The sequence below is a fragment of the Erythrolamprus reginae genome, chromosome 2 (assembly GCF_031021105.1).
Source record: "Erythrolamprus reginae isolate rEryReg1 chromosome 2, rEryReg1.hap1, whole genome shotgun sequence".
NCBI classification, from domain to species: domain Eukaryota; kingdom Metazoa; phylum Chordata; class Lepidosauria; order Squamata; family Dipsadidae; genus Erythrolamprus; species Erythrolamprus reginae.
Genome location: NC_091951.1, coordinates 7,743,776 through 7,768,812, shown reverse-complemented (window position 1 = coordinate 7,768,812; position 25,037 = coordinate 7,743,776). Strand labels below are relative to the sequence as shown.

At 42.5% G+C, this 25,037-nt stretch overlaps 1 protein-coding gene across 1 annotated transcript; it reads left to right on the top strand.

Moving 5' to 3' along the window:
- Positions 1-648: 648 nt before the first annotated feature.
- LOC139159087 (vomeronasal type-2 receptor 26-like) lies at positions 649-23,940 on the top strand. Its single transcript, XM_070736451.1, has 7 exons — positions 649-852; positions 2,507-2,523; positions 7,026-7,317; positions 10,165-10,965; positions 14,716-14,943; positions 19,883-20,009; positions 23,039-23,940. Exons 1-7 carry the CDS (start codon positions 649-651, stop codon positions 23,938-23,940), a joined length of 2,571 nt encoding a protein of 856 aa, XP_070592552.1.
- The last annotated feature ends 1,097 nt before the right edge of the window (positions 23,941-25,037 follow it).

Genomic DNA, 25,037 nt, shown 5'->3' with positions numbered 1-25,037 from the left:
AACCGACAATGTGGCCACCAGGGCCCACGTCAACCATCAAGGGGGAACGAAATCTCTTCGCCTGATGGTCGAGTCAGCGGCCCTTTTCACCTGGGCCGAGTCCCGCTTAGCTTCTCTGTTGGCGGAACACATTGCCGGGACCAGCAACGTTCAAGCCGACTGGCTGAGCAGGTCTACCCTAGACCCCGCAGAGTGGAGGCTCGATCCCGGAGTCTTTCATCAGATAATTCAACGCTTCGGGACCCCTCTGGTGGACCTTTTTGCGTCACAAGCCAACACGCAGCTGGAGAGGTTTTATTCCCGGTTCCCAACACCGAGGGCAGAAGGGGTCAATGCCCTCTTGTCCCCATGGCCCAGAGGTCTGTTGTACGCATTTCCCCCGACGTGTCTCCTTCAACGAGTTCTGGACATTGTAATCCGGGAGAGTGCCGAAGTCATCATAGTGGCTCCTTACTGGCCCCGAAGGCCGTGGTTCGCAGACCTGGTAGCCCTCTCGGTGTCCCCTCCTTGGAGGATACCGGATCAGCTCGTCTCCCTCACTCAAGGATCCATTTGTCACCCGGATCCTCAATGGTTCCAGTTAGCCGCCTGGCGTGTGAGCGGGAGAGACTGACGCAGCAACACCTTCCGGACACGGTCATTGCAACGATGCAGGCGGCTCGGAGGCCGTCGACAGTGCGAATATACCAGGCAACATGGGCTGCATTCTGCAACTTTTGTTCTAACCGCCACTGTGATCCAAAGCAGGCCTCGCTCATTGTAGTTCTGGAATTTCTCCAATCAGGGATTGAGCGGGGATTGGCCCCTAACACCCTGAAGCGACAAGTGGCTGCCCTGTCCACTATAATTCAGGTATCAGATTTTAGGTCCTTGGCTCACCATCCATGGGTGAGGGATTTCCTCAAGGGAGCTATTAATCAACACGCTCCTCCAGTACGGCGATTCCCTACGTGGGATCTTACCCTAGTACTACGTGCACTCACGGGACCTCCCTTTGAGCCCATGAGGTCCATTTCATATAGATTGTTATCCATTAAGACATTGTTTCTGGTGGCAGTTACATCTGCCCGAAGGGTCTCGGAATTGTCGGCACTGTCCATCAGACCGGACTTGTGTGTGTTCCATCCGGACAGAGTGGTGATGCGATTGGACCCTTCGTTCATCCCGAAGGTGAATTCGGATTTCCACAGAAGGCAAGAACTGGTGCTACCGGACTTTTGCACACATGGTCAACATCCTTCCGAACTTCGTTGGCACAAGATTGATGTCCGAAGAGCCTTGAAGCTCTATATCAGGAGGACAGCATCTTTTAGAAAGACTGAAAGACTCTTTGTGTCCTTTGCTCAAGCCACGATGGGTCTTGGAGTTTCTTCCAAATCGCTTAGTCGCTGGATTAGGGATTGCATTGCTGAGGCTTATTCATCGAGGTCTCAATCTCCTCCCACCGGTGTTATGGCACATTCCACTAGAAGTGCGGCTACTTCGGCGGCTTGGTCAACTCAAGCTTCTTTGGAAGATATTTGTCGAGCTGCTACTTGGGCATCATCTTCTACTTTTATACGCCACTATAAACTGGACTCATTGGCTTCTGCAGAAGCTTCATTTGGCAGGCGTGTCTTGCAGCGAGTGTGTGTCACTCCACCGACCTCGGCCCAGCCTTTTCCCTCCCAGGGGATTTGAGCTTTGGTATATCCCATGATGGACTCTCCTTCCAGAGTCAATGGAGAAGAACCGTTGTACATACCTGAACGGTCTTCTCAGTGCTCTGGAAGGAGAGTCCATACCCGCCCGGCATGGTGTTTGGCCTGGTCGCCGGAGTGTTGGGATTGTTCAAGTTTATGCTTTGTTATAAAGTTAATAAAATTTTCTGATTTGTACTTTGTCTTCGTTTTTAAAACTGGCTCATGGGGGCTGCTAAGGGGGCGGTGCCAGTTAATTAATTATTTAAATTAACTCAGTCTCTACCAATAGGATTGGTTTACAACCCATGATGGACTCTCCTTCCAGAGCACTGAGAAGACCGTTCAGGTATGTACAACGGTTCTTCTCGGCCACATTTGAGATTTCTCACTGCAATGGAGATCAAAGCTAGGCTTAACCTCGGGTCCTCCTCTCCACTAATAGATGGCCAAGCTAACTGGCTGAAGGACCTCATCTTGTCCCTGGGTGTCAAAGCACTGAACCACTCTACTACACCCTGGTCAGACCACACCTGGAGTATGAGTCTGCGGAGAGGGGTGGCATACAAATCCAATAAATAAACCAACCAACCAACCAACCAACCAACCAACCAACCAACCAACCAACCAACCAACCAACTAGATAGTGTCCAGCAGAACCTATCTAGATTTTCAGGAAGAGTTTCTTTTCTGAATGGAGCACTTTGGAAAGTACACTCTTGAGGACATTACAACAGGGACGCTTCTTTTCCTTATAATTTTCAAAATTACCACTATCCCTTGTTTCACGTGGATGCCACGTCACTTGGGATTTTCTTTCCCAACAGATGAAGAGCAACATGAGGTAACCTGACATCCAGGCTGCATAAACACCTGGTGTGACATTTTGGGCAGGGCAGATGCTATGCAGATGAACACGGTCTTATCCTCTTAAATGTTAGCCTTCGATTGTGTAGCTCTGTCTACGCTCCAGAAGCTACTGCAGGTTCAAGCTTGAAAGATGTTCTGCTACCTGTGTAACAAAAGCTGTTCCATGGCAGGAAACGGTGCAGGCGTAGAAAGAATGATCCTCTTTCTCCTGTTATTTCTGCTGATCTTGTTTCTGCCCTGCACAGCCTCCAAGATGTCGAAGACCTCGTGCCCTTTGACTCTGGGGCGGGATGGGGAACAGCCATCGATTTATGGCAAGCCAGGAGACTTTTCCATTAGTGGCATGATCTGTGGAATAAAGACTCTTTTTCAACAACATAATTTCCATAGGACTCCCTCTGCTATGGTTTCCACGTAAGACTACAGGGGCATTCCAACTTATTCCTCTTCCTTCCCCTCTTTCTTTTTCTTTCCTAGCACTCATCCCCTCTTTCCTTCTTTGTCTTTCCTCTTTCCCTTTCATAGAAACATAGAAGACTGACGGCAGAAAAAGACCTCATGGTCCATCTAGTCTGCCCTTATACTATTTCCTGTATTTTATCTTACAATGGATATATGTTTAACCCAGGCATTTTTAAAGGTCCCACAGAGTTGGCCTTCTCCGGGTCCCGTCGACTAAACAATGTCATTTGGCGGGACCCAGGAGAAGAGCCTTCTCTGTGGTGACCCCGACCCTCTGGAACGAGCTCCCCCCAGATATCAGAGTTGCCCCCACCCCCCTTGCCTTTTGCAAGCTCCTTAAAACGCACCTCTGTCATCAGGCTTGGGGGAATTGAAAATTTTTTCTCCCTTCCCCCTAGGCTTATAGAATTTATACATGGTATGCTTGTTGGTATGATTGGTCTCTTAAATTGGGGGGGGGGGGGGTTAGATTACCTTTTAAGATTAGATTTGTTACATTGTTTTTTATTGTTGTTAGCTGCCCGGAGTCTTCGGAGAGGGGCGGCATACAAATCTAAATAAAATAAAACTAAACTAAACTAAATTCAGTTACTGTGGATTTACCAACCACGTCTGCTGGAGGTTTGTTCCAAGGATCTACTATTCTTTCAGTGAAATAATATTTTCTCATGTTGCTTTTGATCTTTCCCCCAACTAACTTCAGATTGTGTCCCCTTGTTCTTGTGTTCACTTTCTTATTAACTCACTTCCCTCCTGAACCTTATTTAACCCTTTAACATATTTAAATGTTTTGATCATGTCCCCCCTTTTCCTTCTGTCCTCCAGACTCTACAGATTGAGTCCATGAAGTCTTTCCTGTTTCATTTTATGCTTAAGACCTTCCACCATTCTTGTAGCCCGTCTTTGGACCCGTTCAATTTTGTCAATATCTTTTTGTAGGTGAGGTCTCCAGAACTTTCTTCTTGCCTGTCCGTTCTTGGATGCTGAAATGCAAAACGGGAAACATTTCTCCTTTTGTTTTGTTTTTAGTTTTGGTAGCCCTCTCCCAGTGAAAATGGAGCCCCCCCAAACTCTGCTTTTGCTGGTGGCAGCACCCGGGCTGGCCCTTTGCTGTTTCCAGAGGCTTTGCAAGCCAGAACTAAGCACTGCATGGGCCTTGAGTTTGATACTCCTGAACTAGAGGAACGGGGACTTTTTCTGCCATCAGTTTAATGTGCAGAATAAAGAGTTAGTCTGCTTTTCTTCGGAAATATTTTCACCAAACATGATTAGAACTGTGGGATGTGAAAGTTTGTGATTGCAAAGTGACCAGCTCAGAGCACAAACTGGTTAGAGAAGGCAATGTGGAAAGAGAAGGAGAAGGAGAAAGATTGGTAGGAAGAGGAAACTGCTCCAAATACACGACAGGAAACCATTAATGATTTCTTTACATTGTGCAAATGGGGAAAAGGTGCTTCAAAAAGAACGAGCAATTTGAGTTTTGCTTTTTTTAAAAAAATATTTAAAAAAAAAAAATAAGGGTATGAATTGAATGGTTTGTGAAGTACCTTATTTTTTAGAAACATAGAAGACTGACGGCAGAAAAAAGACCTCCTGGTCCATCTAGTCTGCCCTTATACTATTTCCTGTATTTTATCTTACAATGGATATATGTTTATCCCAGGCATGTTTAAATTCAGTTACTGTGGATTTACCAACCACGTCTGCTGGAAGTTTGTTCCAAAGATCTACTACTCTTTCAGTAAAATAATATTTTCTCACGTTGCTTTGGATCTTTCCCCCAATTAACTTCAGATTGTGTCCCCTTGTTCTTGTGTTCACTTTTCTATTAAAAACACTTCCCTCTTGGACCTTATTTAACCCTTTAACATATTTAAATGTTTCGATCATGTCCCCCCTTTTCCTTCTGTCCTCCAGACTATACAGAGTACGAATGAAAAAATCCTGCAAGTTGGGAAGATCATTAGCACCTGTTAGAGCTGGGGAAAAAAGCTTCAAAAAAGCTACATTCGGAGTATAAGACAGACCAAATTTTTTTGCCTCATTTGGAGGAGAACAGGTGCGTCTTATATTCTGAAAATGTGGTAACCAACAAAATGTAAGTGTCAGAACTATTGGTTAGGAAGTGAATCTCAGTACCTCTGATCCCTGGTTCTTGAAAAAAGTATCTTTTTATTATTGTTGTTAGCCACCCCGAGTCTACGGAGAGGGGCAGCATTCAAATCAAATCAAATCAGATCAGATCAGATCAGATCAGATCAGATCAGATCAGATCAGATCAGATCAAATCAAATCAAATCAAATCAAATCAGCAGACCTCTTAGGAATGGCATGAAATCAATGGTAGACAGTCTAAGGTTAAAGCTTTGGGGGTTTTGGGAGGACACCACAGAGTCTGGTAGTGTATTCCAGGCATTGACCATTCTGTTGCTGAAGTCATAGTTTTTTGCAACTGAGTTTTGGGCAGTTTACGTTAAGTTTGTATCTATTCTGTGCTTGTGTATTGCTGCAGTTGAAACTGAAGTAGTCATTGACAGACAGGACATTATTGCAGATAATTTTATGTGCTACACTTAAGTCACATTGAAAGTGGTGCAGTTCTAAATAGTCTAAGTCCGACATTTCAAATACATTTTTTTCATGGGTGTTCTGTTTTAAAATCTTCAGAAGCCTTGTAAATTTCATTTCATTTTATTTTCATTTATTTCATTTATTCATTTGTCCAATACACAAATACATAGGAAGAAAAATGGACATGTAGTGACATATATAAGGGTAAAGTGAACTTAGAGGAGAGGATATATGAAAGAAAGAAAATATAGAAACATAGAAACATAGAAATCTGACGGCAGAAAAAGACCTCATGGTCCATCTAGTCTGCCCTTATACTATTTTCTGTATTTTATCTTAGGATGGATATATGTTTATCCCAGGCATGTTTAAATTCAGTTACTGTGGATTTATCTACCACGTCTGCTGGAAGTTTGTTCCAAGGATCTACTACTCTTTCAGTAACTCTTTCATATATATGATAAGTGAGAGAAAGGAAAGACAATTGGACAGGGGACGGAAGGCACACTGGTGCACTTATGTACGCCCCTTACTGGCCTCTTAGGAACCTGGAAAGGTCAATCGTGGAGAGTCTAAGGGAGAAATGTTGGGGGTTAGGGGTTGACACAATTGAGTCTGGTAATGAGTTCCATGCTTCGATTACTTGATTGCTGAAATCATATTTTTTACAGTGAAGTTTGGAGCGGTTCGTATTAAGTTTGAATCTGTTGCGTGCTCTTGTGTTGTTGTGGTTGAAGCTGAAGTAGTCATTGACTGGTAGGACGTTGCAGCTTATGGTCTTGTGGGCAATACTCAAATCGTGTTTTAGGTGCCGTAGTTCTAGGCTTTCTAGGCCCAGGATTGTTAGTCTATTTTCGTAGGATATTCTGTTTCGAGTGGAGGAGTGAAGGGCTCTTCTGGTGAAATATCCTTGGACATTTTCAAGGGTGTTGATGTCTGAGACGTGGTATGGGTTCCAGACAGATGAGCAGTAGTCTAGGATGGGTCTGGCAAAGGTTTTGTAGGCTCTTGTGAGCAGAAGCTGCGTAGGATCGGGTTCACACAGCATTCATAAAACTGGCAGATTAGAAATAATGATCTTCTGCAAAATATGTCTCTGTCTATGAATTATATCCACTTTTTTCATGGATGTTTTATTTTAAAGCCTCCAATAGCTTTGTAAACTTCACAGTCATTCAGAAATTGGCAGGTCAGAAATAAAAATCTGCTTTGAGACCCTATTTTGAGCCTAAAATAACATCAAACTCATTCCTTCCAATGACAGTAGATAGAAAACAGTAGATAGAAAATAGGTGAGATAGAACTGCAGATGTAGTCTACATCAACTATTGATGTAGTCTATAGTTATTGATACATTGCAAAGATTTATGAGGTTTTAAAAAACAACGAAAAGACTGGTTTCTTGCTGTGATTGATGTTTATGGTCTGTAATCATATTTGCAGGAAAGGACTTCCATTTTATTGGAAAATCCTGTCCTTCCTCTTTGCGGTACAAGAGATCAACCAGGATCCAAAATTCTTACCCAACCTCACGTTAGGCTACACAATCCAAGACAGTTATTTTGATGTGAAAATGACTTCGGATGCTCTGCTGGACCTGCTTTCAACTGGAGAGGCCAATGTACCCAACTATAGCTGTGGAAGGCAGAAAAACATCCTGGCACTTCTTGAAGGGGCCTCCACGGACATCTCCATCCATATTTCAACCATGTTGCATACCTACAAAATCTCTCAGGTATTTGCATGTATAGAAATGGTGTTCTGTCCCAGCAATGAGTCCTCCAAGAAATAGGCCCCCACACATTGATTTTACAAGATTTAAGCATGTAATTCTATTATTATTATTATTATTATTATTATTATTATTATTATTATTATTATTATTATTTTCAGAGTTCTTTTTTTTGTTGGAATATTTTTATAACAGATGGTGCCTGTGACTTCGGATAAGATAGCTGCTGGAAGAGACCTGTTTTCCAACCAGGACCCCTGACTGTTCCTTGCGCGGAGCTTCAGGTCACCAGCCTATTCTTATACGAACTTTTTACTTTGGATCAGAGGTAAGCCAGTTGTTAGTTAGATAGGATGTGTGACTTAGATAGAGAGGGTGGGTCCTATCCCGGATTTGAATGCAAGGGAAGGGTCATGCCTGGAATTGCATTGTGGACGGGTCTGTGTCTTTCTCTGATGTCTTATGTTGGCAAAGTGGTCAAGGTAGATCCTGTGGCTGGGACTTATCGCTGAGAACTTATCATTTTCTTATAATTTGGAAGACAGTCACACCCTCAGTTCGGCTCATGCCCAATGAAGTGTGGATTTGTTTCTGAATTGTGAGTATTATGTGTAATCAGGGTTGAGTTGAGGATTGTGGAGTGAAAGGGTGTCTTCTCCCTTACCCATTCACAGTGGACTTCTGATAAGTGGATATTCTGATCCCTTGGGAAAAAGAATAGTTGCAAGTAAAGTTTGAACAAAGGCTTATGGAGTGGAAAGGGCTGTGCCTTCTCCCTTTACAACAGGCTTCTAATAAGCATTGTTCTGGAAAAAATATGTGTCTAACCTAGCTCTTATATTTTATTTATTTTATTTATTTTGTCCAATACACAATAATACACAATGAAAGTTGTAGAGCAGAGGTCTTCAAACTTGGCAATTTTAAGACTTGTGGACTTCAACTCCCAGAATTCTCCAGCCATTATAGCTGGCTAGAGAATTCTGGGAGTTGAAGTCCACAAGTCTTAAACTTGCCAAGTTTGGGGACCCCTGTTATAGAGGATATAGTAGAGAAGAAATACGAGATATGAGAGACTATAGGACAGGGGACAGAAGGCACTCTAGTGCGCTTATGTACGCCCCTTAATATTAGTGCCCTATTATTATTATTATTATTATTATTATTATTATTATTATTAATTAGATTTGTATGTCGCCCCTCTCCGTAGACCTTTGTTCCAGATACTCTTATGCTTTTGCTACATGAGAATGCTGTACATTTTAACCAGACAATAACAAAACATGGTATATATACAATGCAGCTGATGAAAAGAAATATAGAGCAAATATTTGCAAATGTGTGACTTGGATGGAAATAAAGCAAGGATCTCCCAATAAGAGCACACTAGCCTGAACCATTGCCTCCCTGCAGAAATGTCCCAATGAGCAAATTGCCTGACTCCTAGTTGCAAAGGCCTGTCCAGGATATTTCTGACCACCAATACAGCTGTGAAGTATTAGGATTTGATTGGTCCATGTTTTGCACTGTAAAAAAATACCAACCCCAGATGAGGAAGTTGCTCAGCCTGTCATCAATGCATCACTACTTGCAATCACAAATACTAAAGGTACTGTTTCATGGAAGCCTAGCAATGACTGCAAGAAACAACCTGCCTTAGGAGTGGTTTTATGTCTGCAGTCTGGACTAGAGGTGCATTACTCCTTTTCAGTTCCTTGCTGTATTCAAGGTTGCATGTGCCACCATTTAAATGGTTCAGTTTGCTTGAGTCTTCGGAGAGGGGCGGCATACAAATCTAATAAATTATTATTATTATTATTATTATTATTATTATTATTATTGACCCCTTTTATGTATTTGCCTTGCTGAAATGCCTTTCAATCAAAGTAGCTGTTCTCCTTAGTAATGATTTAACAATTTGTTCTATTGGTCTCTAGCTGTCCCTATTCCTAGGCCTTGGTTAATGAATGCTCTGGGAGTTATCTAATGCACATTCTATTTGGTCCATGGCTAGGGTAATGTCGGGTTTCCTGCTTGAGCAGAGAGTTGGACTTGATGACCTGGAAGGTCTCTTTCAACTCCAAAAACAGCAAGCAAGCAAGCAAGCAAGCAAGCAAGCAAGCAAGCAAGCAAGCAAGCAAGCAAGCAAGCAAGCAAGCAAGCAAGCAAGCAAGCAAGCAAGCAAGCAAGCAAGCAAGCAAGCAAGCAAGCAAGCAAGCAAGCAAGCAAGCAAGCAAGCAAGCAAGCAAGCAAGCAAGCAAGCAAGCAAGCAAGCAAGCAAGCAAACAAACAAACAAAATCTCTATTCCTAACCTCTAGCTGAAGTCTGCCAGCTGTCTAAACTCTTTGTTACTTTCACCAGCTTTCTAACTATCCAGAATTGTTACAAGCTTTACGTGTGCCTGTTTCCTGTGAATAAATAGTCTTTGTTTTTGTCAGATAGACTCCTCAATTACAGGCTTCCTGGTTTACATTCAAGTGTGTGCCATGATCTTGACTTATTTAAGCAGACAGCCTATGAAGACATCTTAGTCATTAGTAGAGAAATGATCTCTAAAATGTGGTTCCTGATTAAGGGCTTATCGATTGGCAAAATGACAAGGGAAGCAACTTCCATATAAAAGTCCACCCCCTCTTTCTTTCTTTCTTTCTTTCTTTCTTTCTTTCTTTCTTTCTTTCTTTCTTTCCTTCCTTCCTTCCTGTCTTTCTTTCTTTCTTTCTTTCTTCTTTCAAGGTGGCTAGCCTTTCTCCCAGAAGAAAAACAACATTTTACCCTTCAATTTGGATAGTTAATATTTGGGCCTTGATCTGACAAAACAGTGACCCTTAATACCTTCTTTTTCTTTTCAGATCAGTTATACTTTTGCTTCACATGTGCTAGCCGATAAAACCCAGTTCCCCTTTTTCTATTGGACTGTCCCTTCAGAAGGAATCTGGTACTCAGGGATTGTGAATCTCCTCCATCATTTCAGATGGATTTTAATTGGGCTCCTTGCTCCAGACAGTGACGATGGACAAACCTTCATGAGAACTTTAACAACCCTGCTCACAAGGAATGAAATTTGTGTGGTTTTGTCCCAAACCATCTCTGTGGTTGCCATCAAGGTATCTATTAGTTTAACACAATTCTACAAATGGACACAAGTCAATGTCTTTGTTTATTTTGGAGAACCAGGTTCCTTTTTACATGGAATAAGTATTATGCAGGACATGTTTAACCGTGTGAAAGCACCCACTTATGACAAAGTCTGGATCACTACAGCTAGCTGGGATTTTATGTTGGATTTGAGATATAGCCCACAAAATATTCTCAACTCTTCTGTTTATTTTTCCTTCCTCACCCACCAGAAAGAATGGGCAAACCAGAATGATTTCCACTTATTTTATCCATATATTAGGAGATTTGTAGAGATGATGTTTCGTTGTTCATATTTAAAGCATCCCTTGGCCAAGAAAGGTAGGATGAGGTGCAATGAGAAAGAGAAGTTGAAGATCCAACTGACCAAGGAGGAGAAGGAAAGAAACTTCTCCCTAGACAACTACCAAATTTACTATTCTGTCTGGGCTACAGCACAGGCATTAAATATTGCGTACCCTTCCAGAAGCGAGAAGACGAGAAGGAAGGAAATTCATAAACTGCAACCATGGCAGGTATTATCTTTTCCATTGTAGATCTCTATCCTCTACTTGAGGCTCAATACTTATTTATTTATTTATTTATTCATTCATTCATTCATTCATTCATCCAATACACAAATACATAGGAAGAAAAATAGACATGTAGTAATATATATAAGGGGTAAAAGTGAACTTAGAGGAGAGGATATATGAAAGAAAGAGAATATATATGATAAGTGAGAGAAAGGAAAGACAATTGGACAGGGGACGAAAGGCACACCAGTGCACTTATGTGCGCCCCTTACTGGCCTCTTAGGAACCTGGAGAGGTCAATTGTGGAGAGTCTAAGGGAGAAATGTTGGGGGTTAGGGGTTGACACAATTGAGTCCGGCGAATGAGTTCCATGCTTCGATAACTCAATTGTTGAAATCATATTTTTTACAGTCAAGTTTGGAGCAGTTCGTATTAAGTTTGAATCTGTTGCGTGCTCTTGTGTTGTTGCGGTTGAAGCTGAAGTAGTCATTGACCGGTAGGGTGTTGCAGCATATGATCTTGTGGGCAATACTCAAATTGTGTTTTAGGCACCGTAGTTCTAGGCTTTCTAGGCCCAGGATTGTTAGTCTATTTTTGTAGGCTATTCAGTTTCGAGTGGAGGAGTGAAGGGCTCTTCTGGTGAAATATCTTTGGACATTTTCAAGGGTGTTGATGTTTGAGATGTGGTATGGGTACCAGAGAGATGAGCCTGGCAAAGGTTGGGTCTGGCAAAGGTTTTGTAGGCTCTTGTGAGTAGTGTGAGATTGCCTGAGCAGAAGCTGCATAGGATCAGGTTGACAATTCTAGAAGGTTTTTTGGCGATATTGTTGCAGTGGGCTTTAGCACTTAGGTCATTCGATATTAGTATTCCAAGGTCTTTTACTGAATGTGGGTTGGCAGTGAGAGATTGTTTATTCAGTTCGTATGTGCGGTTTGGATACTATAACTGCATAGATTGTATAGCTCAGTGCACCATGCTGAGATTTGAGCAAATCTAATAGTCAGTCTCTCCTAGGTACAAAACAATAATAGTTCAAGGGTTTTTAAAAAAATTCTAAAATTAATGTGATAGTAACAACAACAACAACAGAGTTGGAAGGGACCTTGGAGGTCTTCTAGTCCACCCCCTGCTTCGGTAGGAGACCCTACACTACCTCAGACAAATGGTTATCCAACATCTTCTTTAAAACTTCCAGTGTTGGAACATTCACAACTTCTGGAGGCAAGCCGTTCCACTGATCAATTGTTCTGTCAGGAAATTTCTCCTTAGTTCCAAATTGCTTCTCCCCTTGTTTAGTTTCCACCCCCTGCTTCTTGTCCTACCCTCAAGTTCTTTGGATGATGATGATAATAATAATAATAATAATAATAATAATAATAATATATACAATAATAATAATAACATAATAATAATATTAATAATAATAACAACATATATATAATAATATATAATAATATTAATAATAATAACAACATATATATGATAATATATAATAATAATAACAACAACAACAACAATAACAACAACAGCAGCAACAACAACAACAACAATAATAATATTTATTTATTTATTTATTTATTTTATTTATTAATTAGATTTGTATGCCGCCCCTCTCCGTAGACTCGGGGCGGCTAACAACAATAATAAGACAATATAAACAAATCTAATATTTAAGTTAATTTAATAATAATAACAACAACAACAACAACAATAATATTTATTTATTTATTTTATTTATTAATTAGATTTGTATGCCGCCCCTCTCCATAGACTCAGGGCAGCTAACAACAATAATAAGACAATATAAACAAATCTAATATTTAAGTTAATTTAAAAAACCCTAATTTAAGAGACCAATCATACATACAGACATACCATGCATAAATTTTATAAACCAAGGGGGAAGGGAATATCTCAGTTCCCCCATGCCTGATGACAGAGGTGGGTTTTAAGGAGCTTACAAAAGGCAATAATAATAATAATAATAATAATAATAATAATAATAATAATAATAATTTAGATTTATATGCCGCCCCTCTCCACAGACTCTTTGCAGAATAGGTTGACTCCCTCTTCTTTGTGGCAAACCCTGAGATATTGGAACACTGCTATCATTCATTCATCATTCATTCATTCATTCATTCATTCATTCATTCATTCTTTCTTTCTTTCTTTCTTTCTTTCATTCATTCATTCATTCATTCATTCATTCATTTATTTATTTAGGGTTTGCATGCATTAATCGCTTTTACCTTGATTCCTACGGGAAAAATTGCTTCTACTTATGAACGTTTCTACTTAAGAAGCCAGTCACAGAACAAATTAAATTTGTAAGTAGAGGTACCACTGTATTCTAATCTTTGCCAGTTTCATTTTTTTTCTGAGTAGAAACTCAGTTCAGATTTAAGAAGCTTAATAGTACATAAGCACCAGGGGTGGACTCCACTTACGTTTGCCACCAGTTCACATTGTGACATTTCAATTCAATTCAATTCAATTTATTAGATTTGTATGCCCCTCCTCTCCGAAGACTCGGGGCGGCTCACAACAATAATAAAGACAGTATAACAATGGAACAAATCTAATAATAAAATTACATTAAAAACCCCAACAATTTAAAAACCATACAACACATACATACCACGATAGCTCTCGCGGCCGCATTCTGCACGATCTGAAGTTTCCGAACACTTTTCAAAGGTAGCCCCATGTAGAGAGCATTGCAGTAATAGAACCTTGAGGTGATAAGGGCATGAGCGACTGTGAGCAATGACTCCCTGTCCAAATAGGGTTGGAACTGGGCAAACGCCCTCCTCGCCACAGCCGAAAGATGGTGTTCCAATGTTAGCTGTGGATCGAGGAGGATGCCCAAGTTGCGAACCCTCTCTGAGGGGGTCAATAATTCCCCCCCCCCGGGTAATGGACGGACAGCGGACAGATGGAATTGTCCTTGGGAGGCAAAACCCACAGCCACTCCGTCTTGTCTGGATTGAGTTTGAACTTGTTGACACCCATCCAGACCCCAACAGCCTCCAGGCACCGGCACATCACTTCCACTGCTTCGTTGACTGGACATGGGGTGGAGATGTATAACTGGGTATCATCCGCATATTGATGATACTTCACCCTATGCCCTTGGATGATCTCACCCAGTGGTTTCATGTAGATATTAAATAGCAGGGGGGAGAGGACCGACCCCTGAGGCACCCCACAAGGGAGAAACCTAGAGGTCGACCTCTGATGCCCCACTAACACTGACTGCGACTGACCGGAGAGGTAGGAGGAGAACCACTGAAGAACAGTGCCTCCCACTCCCAAACCCTCCAGCCGGCGCAGAAGGATACCATGGTTGATGGTATCGAAAGCCGCTGAGAGGTCAAGAAGCACCAGGACAGAGGATAAACCCCTGTCCAGGGCCCGCCAGAGATCATCCATCAATGTGACCAAAGCAGTTTCCGTGCTGTAGCCGGGCCTGAAACCAGACTGCTGAGGTACTAGATAATTGGCTTCTTTCACACGTGTCTCTTCATGTGATTTCACGTCTGCATATGCTGAGAAGGTGGATTCAGCCCAAAACACAGCTGAGGAGCTGATCAACTGTTCTTCGGGCAAAGTTTTAACACGGGGCAGGTGGGTGGGCTTTTTTCAAAGCATAGAATAAGGAGAAGCCATCCAAACAAACAAAAATTATTTTGTCTTCTTTCTCTTCTTTTCCATCTGTTCTATTTCTCCTCCTTCACTTGTTCCAGTTTCACTCCTTCCTCCAAAGTTCTCATTTTTACAACTCTTCCATGGGTGGAGTGTATTTTGACAAGAGTGGCGGGATGAAATCTGATTTAAACATCATGAGCTCCATGATATTTCCAAATAAGTCCATAAAGAGATGGAAATTTGGGAGTCTGAGAAGAGAAGAATCTTCAGACCTAAAGCTTTTTGTTGATCAAGATGGTACTGCTTTCCTCAGCCTACTGGACAAGGTATGTGAGAAAAGGCCTTTAATTTGTCCAACTTTAATAACTTTACTACCTCCAGAACTGCCTGCTACCGCACGAATCCCAGCGACTGATAAGGTCCCACAGAGCTGGCCTTCTCCAGGTCCCGTCGACTAAACAATGTCCTTTGGCGGGGCCCAGGGGAAGAGCCTTCTCTGTGGCGGCCCCGACCCTCTGGAACCAGCTCCCCCCGGAGATTAGAACTGCCCCCACCCACACTGTCTTTCGTAAACTACTCAAGACTCACTTGTACTGCCAGGCATGGGGGAGTTGAGATATTCCTTCCCCCTAGGCCATTACAAGTTATGCATGGTATGTTTGTGTGTATGTTTGGTTTTATAATAAGGGCTTTTAGTTGTTTTATTATTGGATTGTTACATGTTGTTTTTATCATTGTTGTTAGCCGCCCTGAGTCTACGGAGAGGAACGGCATACAAATCCAATAAATTATTATTATTATTATTGAATATCTTTCATTCTTCTAATTGCAAAAACCAAAAGACTTCACCTCTCTCCATTACCCATATTATTCCTATACTGGTGACTTATCATACCTTCATAAACATCATGAGGACCTTCTTGATTTCACACGAAGATTGTTATTTTTACTGTTAGGTTGGCACGACAATGCAATGAAGTCTATAAAGGTCCACAAGAGGGATCAGAATGACAAAAAGAACATGGATCTTTCCCCCCACCCATTTGATAAGTTATGGGGCTGGTGGAAATTGTCAAGGTCAACTTAAGTCAACCTTATTTGTGGACTGTACATAATAACACAGGGTCTTAGGGAGGCAACATAAAAAACAAAGTAATCAAGGCATGTTTAAGTCAGGGCTGAGTGCAAATGGGGAAAGCTCCTTAGCTTTAAAATATTTATTTATTTATTTATTTGATTTGATTTGTATGCCGCCCCTCTCCATAGACTCGGGGTGGCTAACAACAGTAATAAAAACAGCATATAACAATCCAATATTAAAACAATAAAGACCCTTATTGTAAAACCAAACATACATACAGACATACCATGCATAAAATTGTAAAGGCCTAGGGCAGTGATGGGCAACCTTTTGAGCTTGGTGTGTCAAAATTCGCCAAAAAACTGAGCATAACTCTGGTGGTGTGTCACCTTGAGAAAAAAACATAATTTTGTGATATTTATAGTTTAAATAACAAATATGCATAATTATCTTTCTCTCTCTTTCCTGTCATTCTCTGCCTCAATCATTTTCTCATTTCTCTTTTTTTTCTCCCCTTTATTCTATCTTTTCTCTCCCTCTCTCTTCCTATCTTCTCTCTCACACTCTTTCTCTTTCTCTCCCTTCCTTTCTTTCCTTCTCTCTTCCTTCCACTTTTTTCTCTTTCTCTCTCTCCCTTCCTTTCTTTCTCTTCCTTCCACTTTTTTCTCTTTCTCTCTCTCTTTTCCTTCCTTCTTCTCTTCCCGTCCCTCTCTTTCTCCCTCTCTCCCTTTATATTTATCTCTTCCTCCCTTCCTCTCTTCCTCCCTTTCTCTCTCCCTCTCGTTCACTTTTCTCTCTTCCTCCCTTTCTCACTTTTCTCTCTTTGGCGAACCCCCAAACTGTTCAGATTCAAGAAAAAGTTTATCAAGGGGGGTGGGGGGTTGTAAAAATCTAGTTATGAGCCGCCAAAGGAGGAAGCAAATGGTGCGACGTCCACGCAGGTTTTTTTTTCAGACTCTCTTTTTTGCGAGCCCGGCATGATTTTTTAAAATTACAAATTAATAACCTAGTAAGGGTTTACCTTAGCACCGTCTCCTGTAACACCGTTCTGGAAGGCGAGCAGGGAGCAGAGGGGCGAGGGCAGTGTTCCCTCTAATTTTTTTTCGGGGTGGGCGGAAAAGTATAGTGTCTGAGCGACGGTCCCTTTGGGACTGGGCGGCATATAAGTATAAATAAATAAATAAATAAGTGTGGGCGTGCGCTATCACACATGAGCGAGTTCTTGCATCCATAATTCTATCCTTTCTATGTCTCCCTCCCTCTTTCCTCCCTCCCTCTTTCCTTTCTATCTCTCCCTCCCTTTCCTCCCTCCCTCTTTCCTTTCTATCTCTCCCTCCCTCTTTCCTTTCTATCTTTCTCTCCCCCTGCCTTTCTCCATGCCCTTCCTTTTCCCTCTCCCTATCCTACTACCCCTCACCCTCCTTTCTATCTCTCCCTCCCTCTTTCCTCCCTCCCTCTTTTTTTCTATCTCTCCCTCCCTTTCCTCCCTCCCTCTTTCCTTTCTATCTCTCCCTCCCCCTGCCTTTCTCCAAGCCCTTCCTTTTCCCTCTATCCTACTTCCCCCTGTCCCTCCTGTCTATCTCATCCTCCCTCTTCCCTTTCTCCCTTTCTCTCCCTCTTCCTTTCTATCTTTCTCGCCCTCTTTCCTTTCTATCTTTCTGTTCCTGCCTTTCTCCCTCTTTTCCTTCATCTCTCCACGCACACGCTGGCAGCACACACACGCGCGCACACACCCCACACACGCTGCGTTTCTCAATGCGTTTCTCCCTCTTTCCCTTCATCTCTCCACGCACACGCTGCAGCTCCCGGACCATCAGCAGCACACACACACACGCGCACACACACACCACACGCTGCGTTTCTCCATGCCTTTCTCACTCTTTCCCTCTTTCTTTCTTGCTCTCTCTCACTCTCTCTCTCTTTCTTTCTCTCTCTCTCTCTCCCTTCCTTTCTTTCCTTCTCTCTTCCTTCCACTTTTTTCTCTTTTCCTTCCTTCCCCTATTCCCCTCCCTCTCCCTCTTTATATTTATCTCTACCTTCCTTCCTCTCTTCCTCCCTTTCTCTCTCCCTCTCATTCACTTTTCTCTCCCTTCCTTCCCTCCGTCCTTCTGTCCTCTCCTCTTTCCCTCCCTCTCTTAGCCTTCTTTCTCTTCACATCTCCGGCGTGCAGCTGGCTTTGCTGACCGGCACAAGTCTCAAGCCAGCTGCCCTGAAAAGCCAGGAAGGTCCTCCTGCCCCCCACTCCGAAAAAAACCCGGAGGTCCGCCGCCACCAGCCTGAGCCTCCCATTGCTCCACTCGGCTTCGCTGTGGACCTCTGTTGTCTTTTCGGGGGGAGGAAGCGGCGGGAAAGCCCTGTGCCGGCCAGGAAAGCTGGCTTTCCGAGAAAGCAGCGCGCTTTTCAAATGCACTGCTTTCTTACAACTCTTTCCTGGGCAGGGGGGGAGGGAGGAGGCCTGAAATAGGCCTGAAACCCCTCCCCTCGCTCCCAGCGGCCCCTGCGAGCCAACCACCATTCGTGGTGGGCTCGGACGCTTGGCGCTGCGCCAATCAGCTGGGAGGAGGCGCCCCACCTCCCCAGCTGAAACTGATGTCGGGCCGGGGCGATTCTTCCCCCGGCTGGACAGGCATGCTTGTGCTGCCAAAGGCAGCGTGTAGGCGAGCCTGCGCTCTGCGCAGGCGCGCCCAGCTGGGAGGCGGTGTTCTCGCCCCTCCCAGCCATAGCAAATATCGGCCAGGCGAAAATCGCCCGGCCTCTTAATTAAGGGGAGAGGAAAAATAATAATAATAATTGCGGCTGCAATTGCACTCCCTAAAGCTCCCTGTTTCTCCGGCGGCCGCGTGTCACCGAAAATGGCTACGCGTGTCAGTGCTGACACGCGTGTCATAGGTTCGCCATCACTGGCCTAGGGGGAAAGAGTATCTCAGTTCCCCCATGCCTGGCGGTAGAGGTGGGTTTTAAGAAGCTTATGAAAGGCAAGGAGGGTGGGGGCAATTCTAATCTCTGGGTGAAGTTGGTTCCAGAGGGCCAGGGCCACCACAGAGAAGGCTCTTCCCCTGGGTCCCGCCAAGCGACATTGTTTAGTTGACGGGATCTGGAGAAGACCCACTCTGTGGGACCTAACTGGTCGCTGGGATTCGTGCAGGAGAAGGCGGTCCCTGAGATAATCTGGTCCGGTGTCATGAAGGGCTTTATAGGTCATAACCAACACTTTGAATTGTGACCGGAAGCTTTAAAATATCCTGAGATTTACAAAGCACCATCAGATCACTGAAGCTGAGTCCAGAGCCAAGGTGGTGCAAGGGTCAGAGTGCAATACTGGAGGCTACTTCTGCTGACTGCTGGTGGTTTGCCATTTGGTGGTTCAAAGCTCACCAGGCTCAAGCTTGACTCAGTCTTCCATCCTTCCAGGGTTGGTAAATTGGGGACCCAGATTGTTGGGGGCAATATGTTGACTCTATAAGATTAGAGAGGGCTGCAAAGCACTGTAAAATGATATGTAAGTCTAAGTGCTATTGCTATTGCTGTTAACAGAATAGCTTCATGGGAAACCCTGAAGAAGTAGAATGATTGAACAGAGTGAGACCTAACCAAGGAAGCAATACAGAGTTGAATCAGTCATAAAATCAGTATTTATTTATTTATTTATTTATTCATTCATTCATTCATTCATTCATTTATTTATTGGATTTGTATGCCGCCCCTCTCCGTGGACTTGGGGCAGCTAACAACAGTGATAAAAACGGAATGTAAAAATCCAATACTAAAACAGCTAAAAACCCTTGTTATAAAACCAATCATCATACAAACATACCATGCATAAATTGTAGAAGCCTAGGGGGAGAGATTATCTTAGTTCCCCCATGCCTGACAGCGGAGGTGGGTTTTGAGGAGCTTACGAAAGGCAAGGAGGATGGGGGCTATTCTAATCTCTGGGGGGAGTTGGTTCCAGAGGGTCGGGGCTGCCACAGAGAAGGCTCTTCCCCTGGGCCCCGCCAACCGACATTGTTTAGTTGACGGGACCCGGAGAAGGCCCACTCTGTGGGACCTAACTGGTCGCTGGGATTCGTGCGGCTTGAGGTTCAGCACAATGTTTAAGAATTACTTTATACTCTTGAACCCTCATGCCCACAAATAAATGACATCTATCCCATTTCTTTGATCTCTCTCTCTCTTTTGCTCAGGCCCTGCCTTCTTCCAAGTGTGTGGAAAGCTGCCATCCAGGGTTTGCCAAAGTGCCTCGGGAAGGGGAATCTCTTTGCTGCTATGACTGCCCTCCTTGTGGAGAAGGGACCATTTCCATTTCAGAAGGTGGGTGATGCTGCAGAAAAAGGCAGGTTTCAGAGGAGGTGTATTTGAGTGTGTGCCTAAAAATTGGTATTTTGGCAAAGCTAGCAACACCTACATGTTCAAATAGCTTTCACCAGAATAACAAAGTACAGTGTTCCCTCGATTTCCGCAGGGGCTGCATTCTAAGACCGCCCGCGAAAGTCGAATTTCCGCAAAGTAGAGATGCGGAAGTAAATACACAATTTTTGGCTATGGACAGTATCACAAGCCATCCATAAACCCCTAAATTACCATACCTTAACAACCATTTACTCACCATTATTACTGGTACTCACCATTGAATAAGACACTTAGTGATCCTGATATTTCTAAACATAATTATTTATTAACAATAATTTTTTTTCTTATTTATTTGCAAAAATTATTAGTTTGGCGATGACATATGACGTCATTGGTTGGGAAAAACCGTGGTATAGGAAAAAAACCGCAAAGTATTTTTTAATTAATATGTTTTGAAAAACCGTGGTATAGGCTATTCGCGAAGTTCAAACCCGCAAAAATCGAGGGAACACTGTAGTACTATAGTGCCAAGCCATAAACTTTCTCCCTTCGGCTATGCCTTGGTGTGTGCCATGTATTGGTGCACTTAGAAAATGGCTGAGATTTGCATCAAAACATTGACACTCTACTTTCATCAGTCTGATCCTAAGGACAAGGCCATTAGTGACATTCTCCCTGCAGTCACCAACTAGTATGATGGTTTTCATGGGAAAAATCTCACTCACCCACCAGCTGGGAGAAATGTGCACCAAGTACTGAAGTACTGAATAGTTATGCATGCTTATATTTTTCAGAGGTCCGATATTGTTCTATGCACAATTGGGTTATTTTATCACATGTAATATTCTAATTTTCTGAGATGGGGGATTTGGGATTTTTATGAATTGTATCCCATAATCATCACAATTATGACAAATCATGCCTTGCATGTTATGAGTTTCTCTCATATATTAATTTTCACCTTTTAAGGTACATTACTGAAATTAACAAACGTTTGCACATTATTCTAATTTTTTGAATTTCACCTATATACAAGAAGCAATTCAGATTTCTTGGATAAACCCAGGTTTGATGGGGCTAATTACCTTTTGTTCTGTCGGCCTCTCTGGTACACTCCTCCCAAAAATTCACAGGTACAAATTTCAGACACACACATGTTTGAAAATTTAAAACAATGTTCTTTATAATGAAAAGTCACTTAAACTAAGCCCTCTTTTGGTATAGAAAAGAGCACTGGTCTCCAAACAAACTGGTAATTTGTACAAGTCCCTTATCAGTTCTTGCAGCTGTGAGGCAATTCAAAGTCCTTCTTCTTTCACAAAGTGAAACACACTTTGCTCTGGTTTAGTTTCAAAGCAGGGAAAAAGCAGCACACAAAAGGTCAAAGTCAGTAAAGCAGTCACGAAACACAATGATCAGATAATCCTCCACAATGGCCAAACCGACAGGCTGCTATTTATAGCAGCCTCACTAATTACCACAGCCCCACCCAACCACAGGTGGCCTCATTTTCTTTGATAATAATCTGTCAGTTGTTACTGCCTATGCATTGCTCTCTGCATGTGTGGCTGTATCATTAACTCTTGTTCTGAATCCAAGGAGGAGCTAGATAATTGATCTCCTTCTGAGCTGTCTGCCCCACTCTCCTCCTCCCTGTCACTCATGTCTTCTTGGTCAGAGAAGCCTTCATCAGCAGATTCCACCGGGGGCAAAACAGGCCTGCAGCATGTGGATGTCTCCCCCACATCCACACTCCTTGGGGCAGGAGCTGGGCCAGAGCTAATCACAACACCTTTGATCTATTGTTTATCCCTATGAGTAAAAGACTATTACTGTACTATTATAAAAAGCAGCTTTACTCATTAAATTTCTTATCTCTACTTGTGAAGGCTGGGTCAGAACAGGCTCCCAGATATATTTAACTTTGCCTTTAAGTTTGTTAGGGTGGGAATTGCCATATTATCTTGAAAAATGCTGGTGATAGAAGGAGGAATGGCCTCCCTTTCCTTAAATTTTTCCCATGCTTCATCATTTTTGTAAAATCTCCACCTCAAGCATGTGTGAAGGAGCTTTCACCCAAAACAGGGTATTTGACCAAATGGAAAAAGAAAAAGCTTCAAGAGTTGTAAACCTAATCAAGAAGGCTTCAAGAGTTGTAAACCTAATCCTACATAGCTTCTGCTCTGGCAATCTCACACTACTTACCAGAGCTTACAAAACTTTTGCCAGACCCATCCTCGAATACAGCTCATCTGTTTGGAACCCATATCGCATCTCAGACATTAACCCCCTTGAAAATGTCCAAAGATACTTCACCAGAAGAGCCCTTCACTCCTCCACTCGAAACAGAATACCCTATGAGATTAGACTTTCAATCCTGGCCCTAGAAAGTTTAGAACTAAGATGCCTTAAACAACATCTAAGTATTGCACACAAGATCATATGCTGCAACGTCCTGCCTGTCAGCGACTACTTCAGCTTCAACCACAACAACACAAGAGCACACAACAGATTTAAACTTAATATTAACCGCTCCAAACTTGACTGTAAAAAATATGACTTCAGTAACCGAGTTGTTGAAGCATGGAACTCATTACCGGACTCCATAGTGTCATCCCCAAACCCCCAACACTTTACCCTTAGATTATCTATGGTTGACCTATCCAGATTCCTAAGAGATCAGTAAGGGGCAAGTACAAGTGCACTAGAGTGCCTTCCATCCCCTGTCCTATTGCTCTCCTATATCTCCTATACCTTTCTTCAATTCCTATATCTCTTCTATTCTTTCATTGATATGTTCTGTTATTATATCTTTTTTCTATTATTTCTTAGATATATTTTACTATGAGTATGTCCTCTATAACCTTCATCATGTATTTTACTATGTGTATATAGATATATACCCACTAAACCCCTCATTGTGTATTGGACAAAATAAATAAATAAAATAAATAAAATAAAAACTTCTACCACATACTTTTTCTTTTCAGATGCCAAAGAATGCCTGACATGTCCAGAAGATCAATATCCGAACATTGCCAAAATTCAATGCATCCCTAAAATGATAACTTTCATGTCCTACCAAGAATCTTTGGGGATCATCCTAATCTCTTTTATCTTATATTTCTCCATCACTACTGCTGTGGTGTTAGGAATCTTCATTAGACATCGAGAAACGCCCATTGTCAAAGCCAACAACCGGGACCTCTCCTACATCCTCCTGGTCTCCCTCCTGCTTTGCTTTTTGACTTCCTTTCTCTTCATTGGTCAGCCAAGAAGGTCCACTTGCCTTCTCCGTCAAACAACCTTCAGCATTATTTTCTCACTTGCTGTCTCTTCTGTGTTGGCCAAAACCATCACAGTGGTGTTGGCCTTCCTGGCCACAAAGCCTGGACACACCATGAGGAGATGGCTAGGAAAAGCTTTGACCAACTCCATTGTTATTTCTGGTTCTAGTGTCCAGATTGCCATTTCTGTCTTTTGGTTGGGAATTTCTCCCCCGTTTCCAGATTCAGACATGCATTCCCAGCCTGGAGAGATTGTCCTGCAATGCAATGAAGGATCCGTTGCCATGTTTTATGGAGTCCTTGGTTATATGGGTTTCCTGGCTACCATCTGCTTCAAGGTGGCTTTTCTAGCCAGAAACCTGCCTGGAGCCTTCAATGAAGCCAAGCTGATCACCTTCAGCATGCTGGTCTTTTGCAGTGTCTGGATCTCCTTTGTGCCAACATATTTGAGCACCAAAGGGAAATACATGGTGGCTGTGCAGGTCTTTTCCATCTTGGCGTCCAGTGCTGGGCTGCTGGGCTGCATCTTCATTCCCAAATGTTATATCATTTTACTAAGACCAGATCTGAACACCAAGGAGCATGTAATACTAAAAGTAAAATAGAAAACCTAACTTTTCTGGATTCATTTTTAGCAATCTGATTTAAGAAGAAAATTCCCTTGCTCTTCCAAATATTGGGGCTTTATGTACAAATTAGTCTGCAGAGAAAATTTATTTTTTATTTATTTATTGTTAGAGTTGAAAGGGACCATGATGGCCATCGAGTTCAACCCCCTGCCCAAGAAGGAACTCTATAGTACACCAGTCAATTGGCAGTTCAATCTTTTCTTAAAAATGTCCAGAGTGTTGGAGTTCACAAAGTCCGCTGGCAGGTTGTTCCATTGGTTGATCGCTCTGACCATCAGGAAGTTCCTCCTTATCTCCATGTTGAATCTCTCCTTGGTCAGCTTCCAGCCATTGTTCCTCATCCGGCCCTCTGGTGCCCTGAAGAATAAAGTGATCCCCTCCTCTCTGTGACATCCCCTCATATACTTGTAGACTGCTATCATCAAAATACTTTATTGCATTATTTTACTTTTCTAAATCATATCACAATTTATTGAGGAGTCATACTTAGGCTTTCACTGATTTAACAAGTAAGACTGAAAGAGCAAAAGAGAAAGATGGGCAGAGAGAATTATGAAAACACCCTTTAATTTAAAACATGACATTAAGAGGTTTGTAGATTTCCATAAGCTGACGCATAAGAACAGTTCTGTCTTTTCTTGACCTAATTCTTAATAAATGCACTAGATATGCTTTGGTATCCTTTCTGCTTGTTTTTTTTGGTGCCTTAAAGCTGGACAATTTCAGCAACACAGGACTATTTCATAAGTACCTCTTTATTTAAATGGTTTTCCTCCATTCTTATGGGGAGATGCAGGTAGTGAGGATCTGAGCACCATGATAGAAAATCCAGAAGGGACATACTTGTGTCAGACATTGGATGTAAATACAGTGATACCTTGTCTTACGAACTTAATTGGTTCCAGGAGAAGGTTCATAAGGTGAAAAGTTCGTAAGACGAAACAATGTTTCCCATAGGAATCAATGTAAAAGCAAATAATGCGTGCAAATCCTTCAGGAAAATCCCAAACTTCAGAAGGGAGGTGAACAGAGGGCAGGGAGGAGAAGCGAAAGGGGGCGGGTGAGTGGGAAAG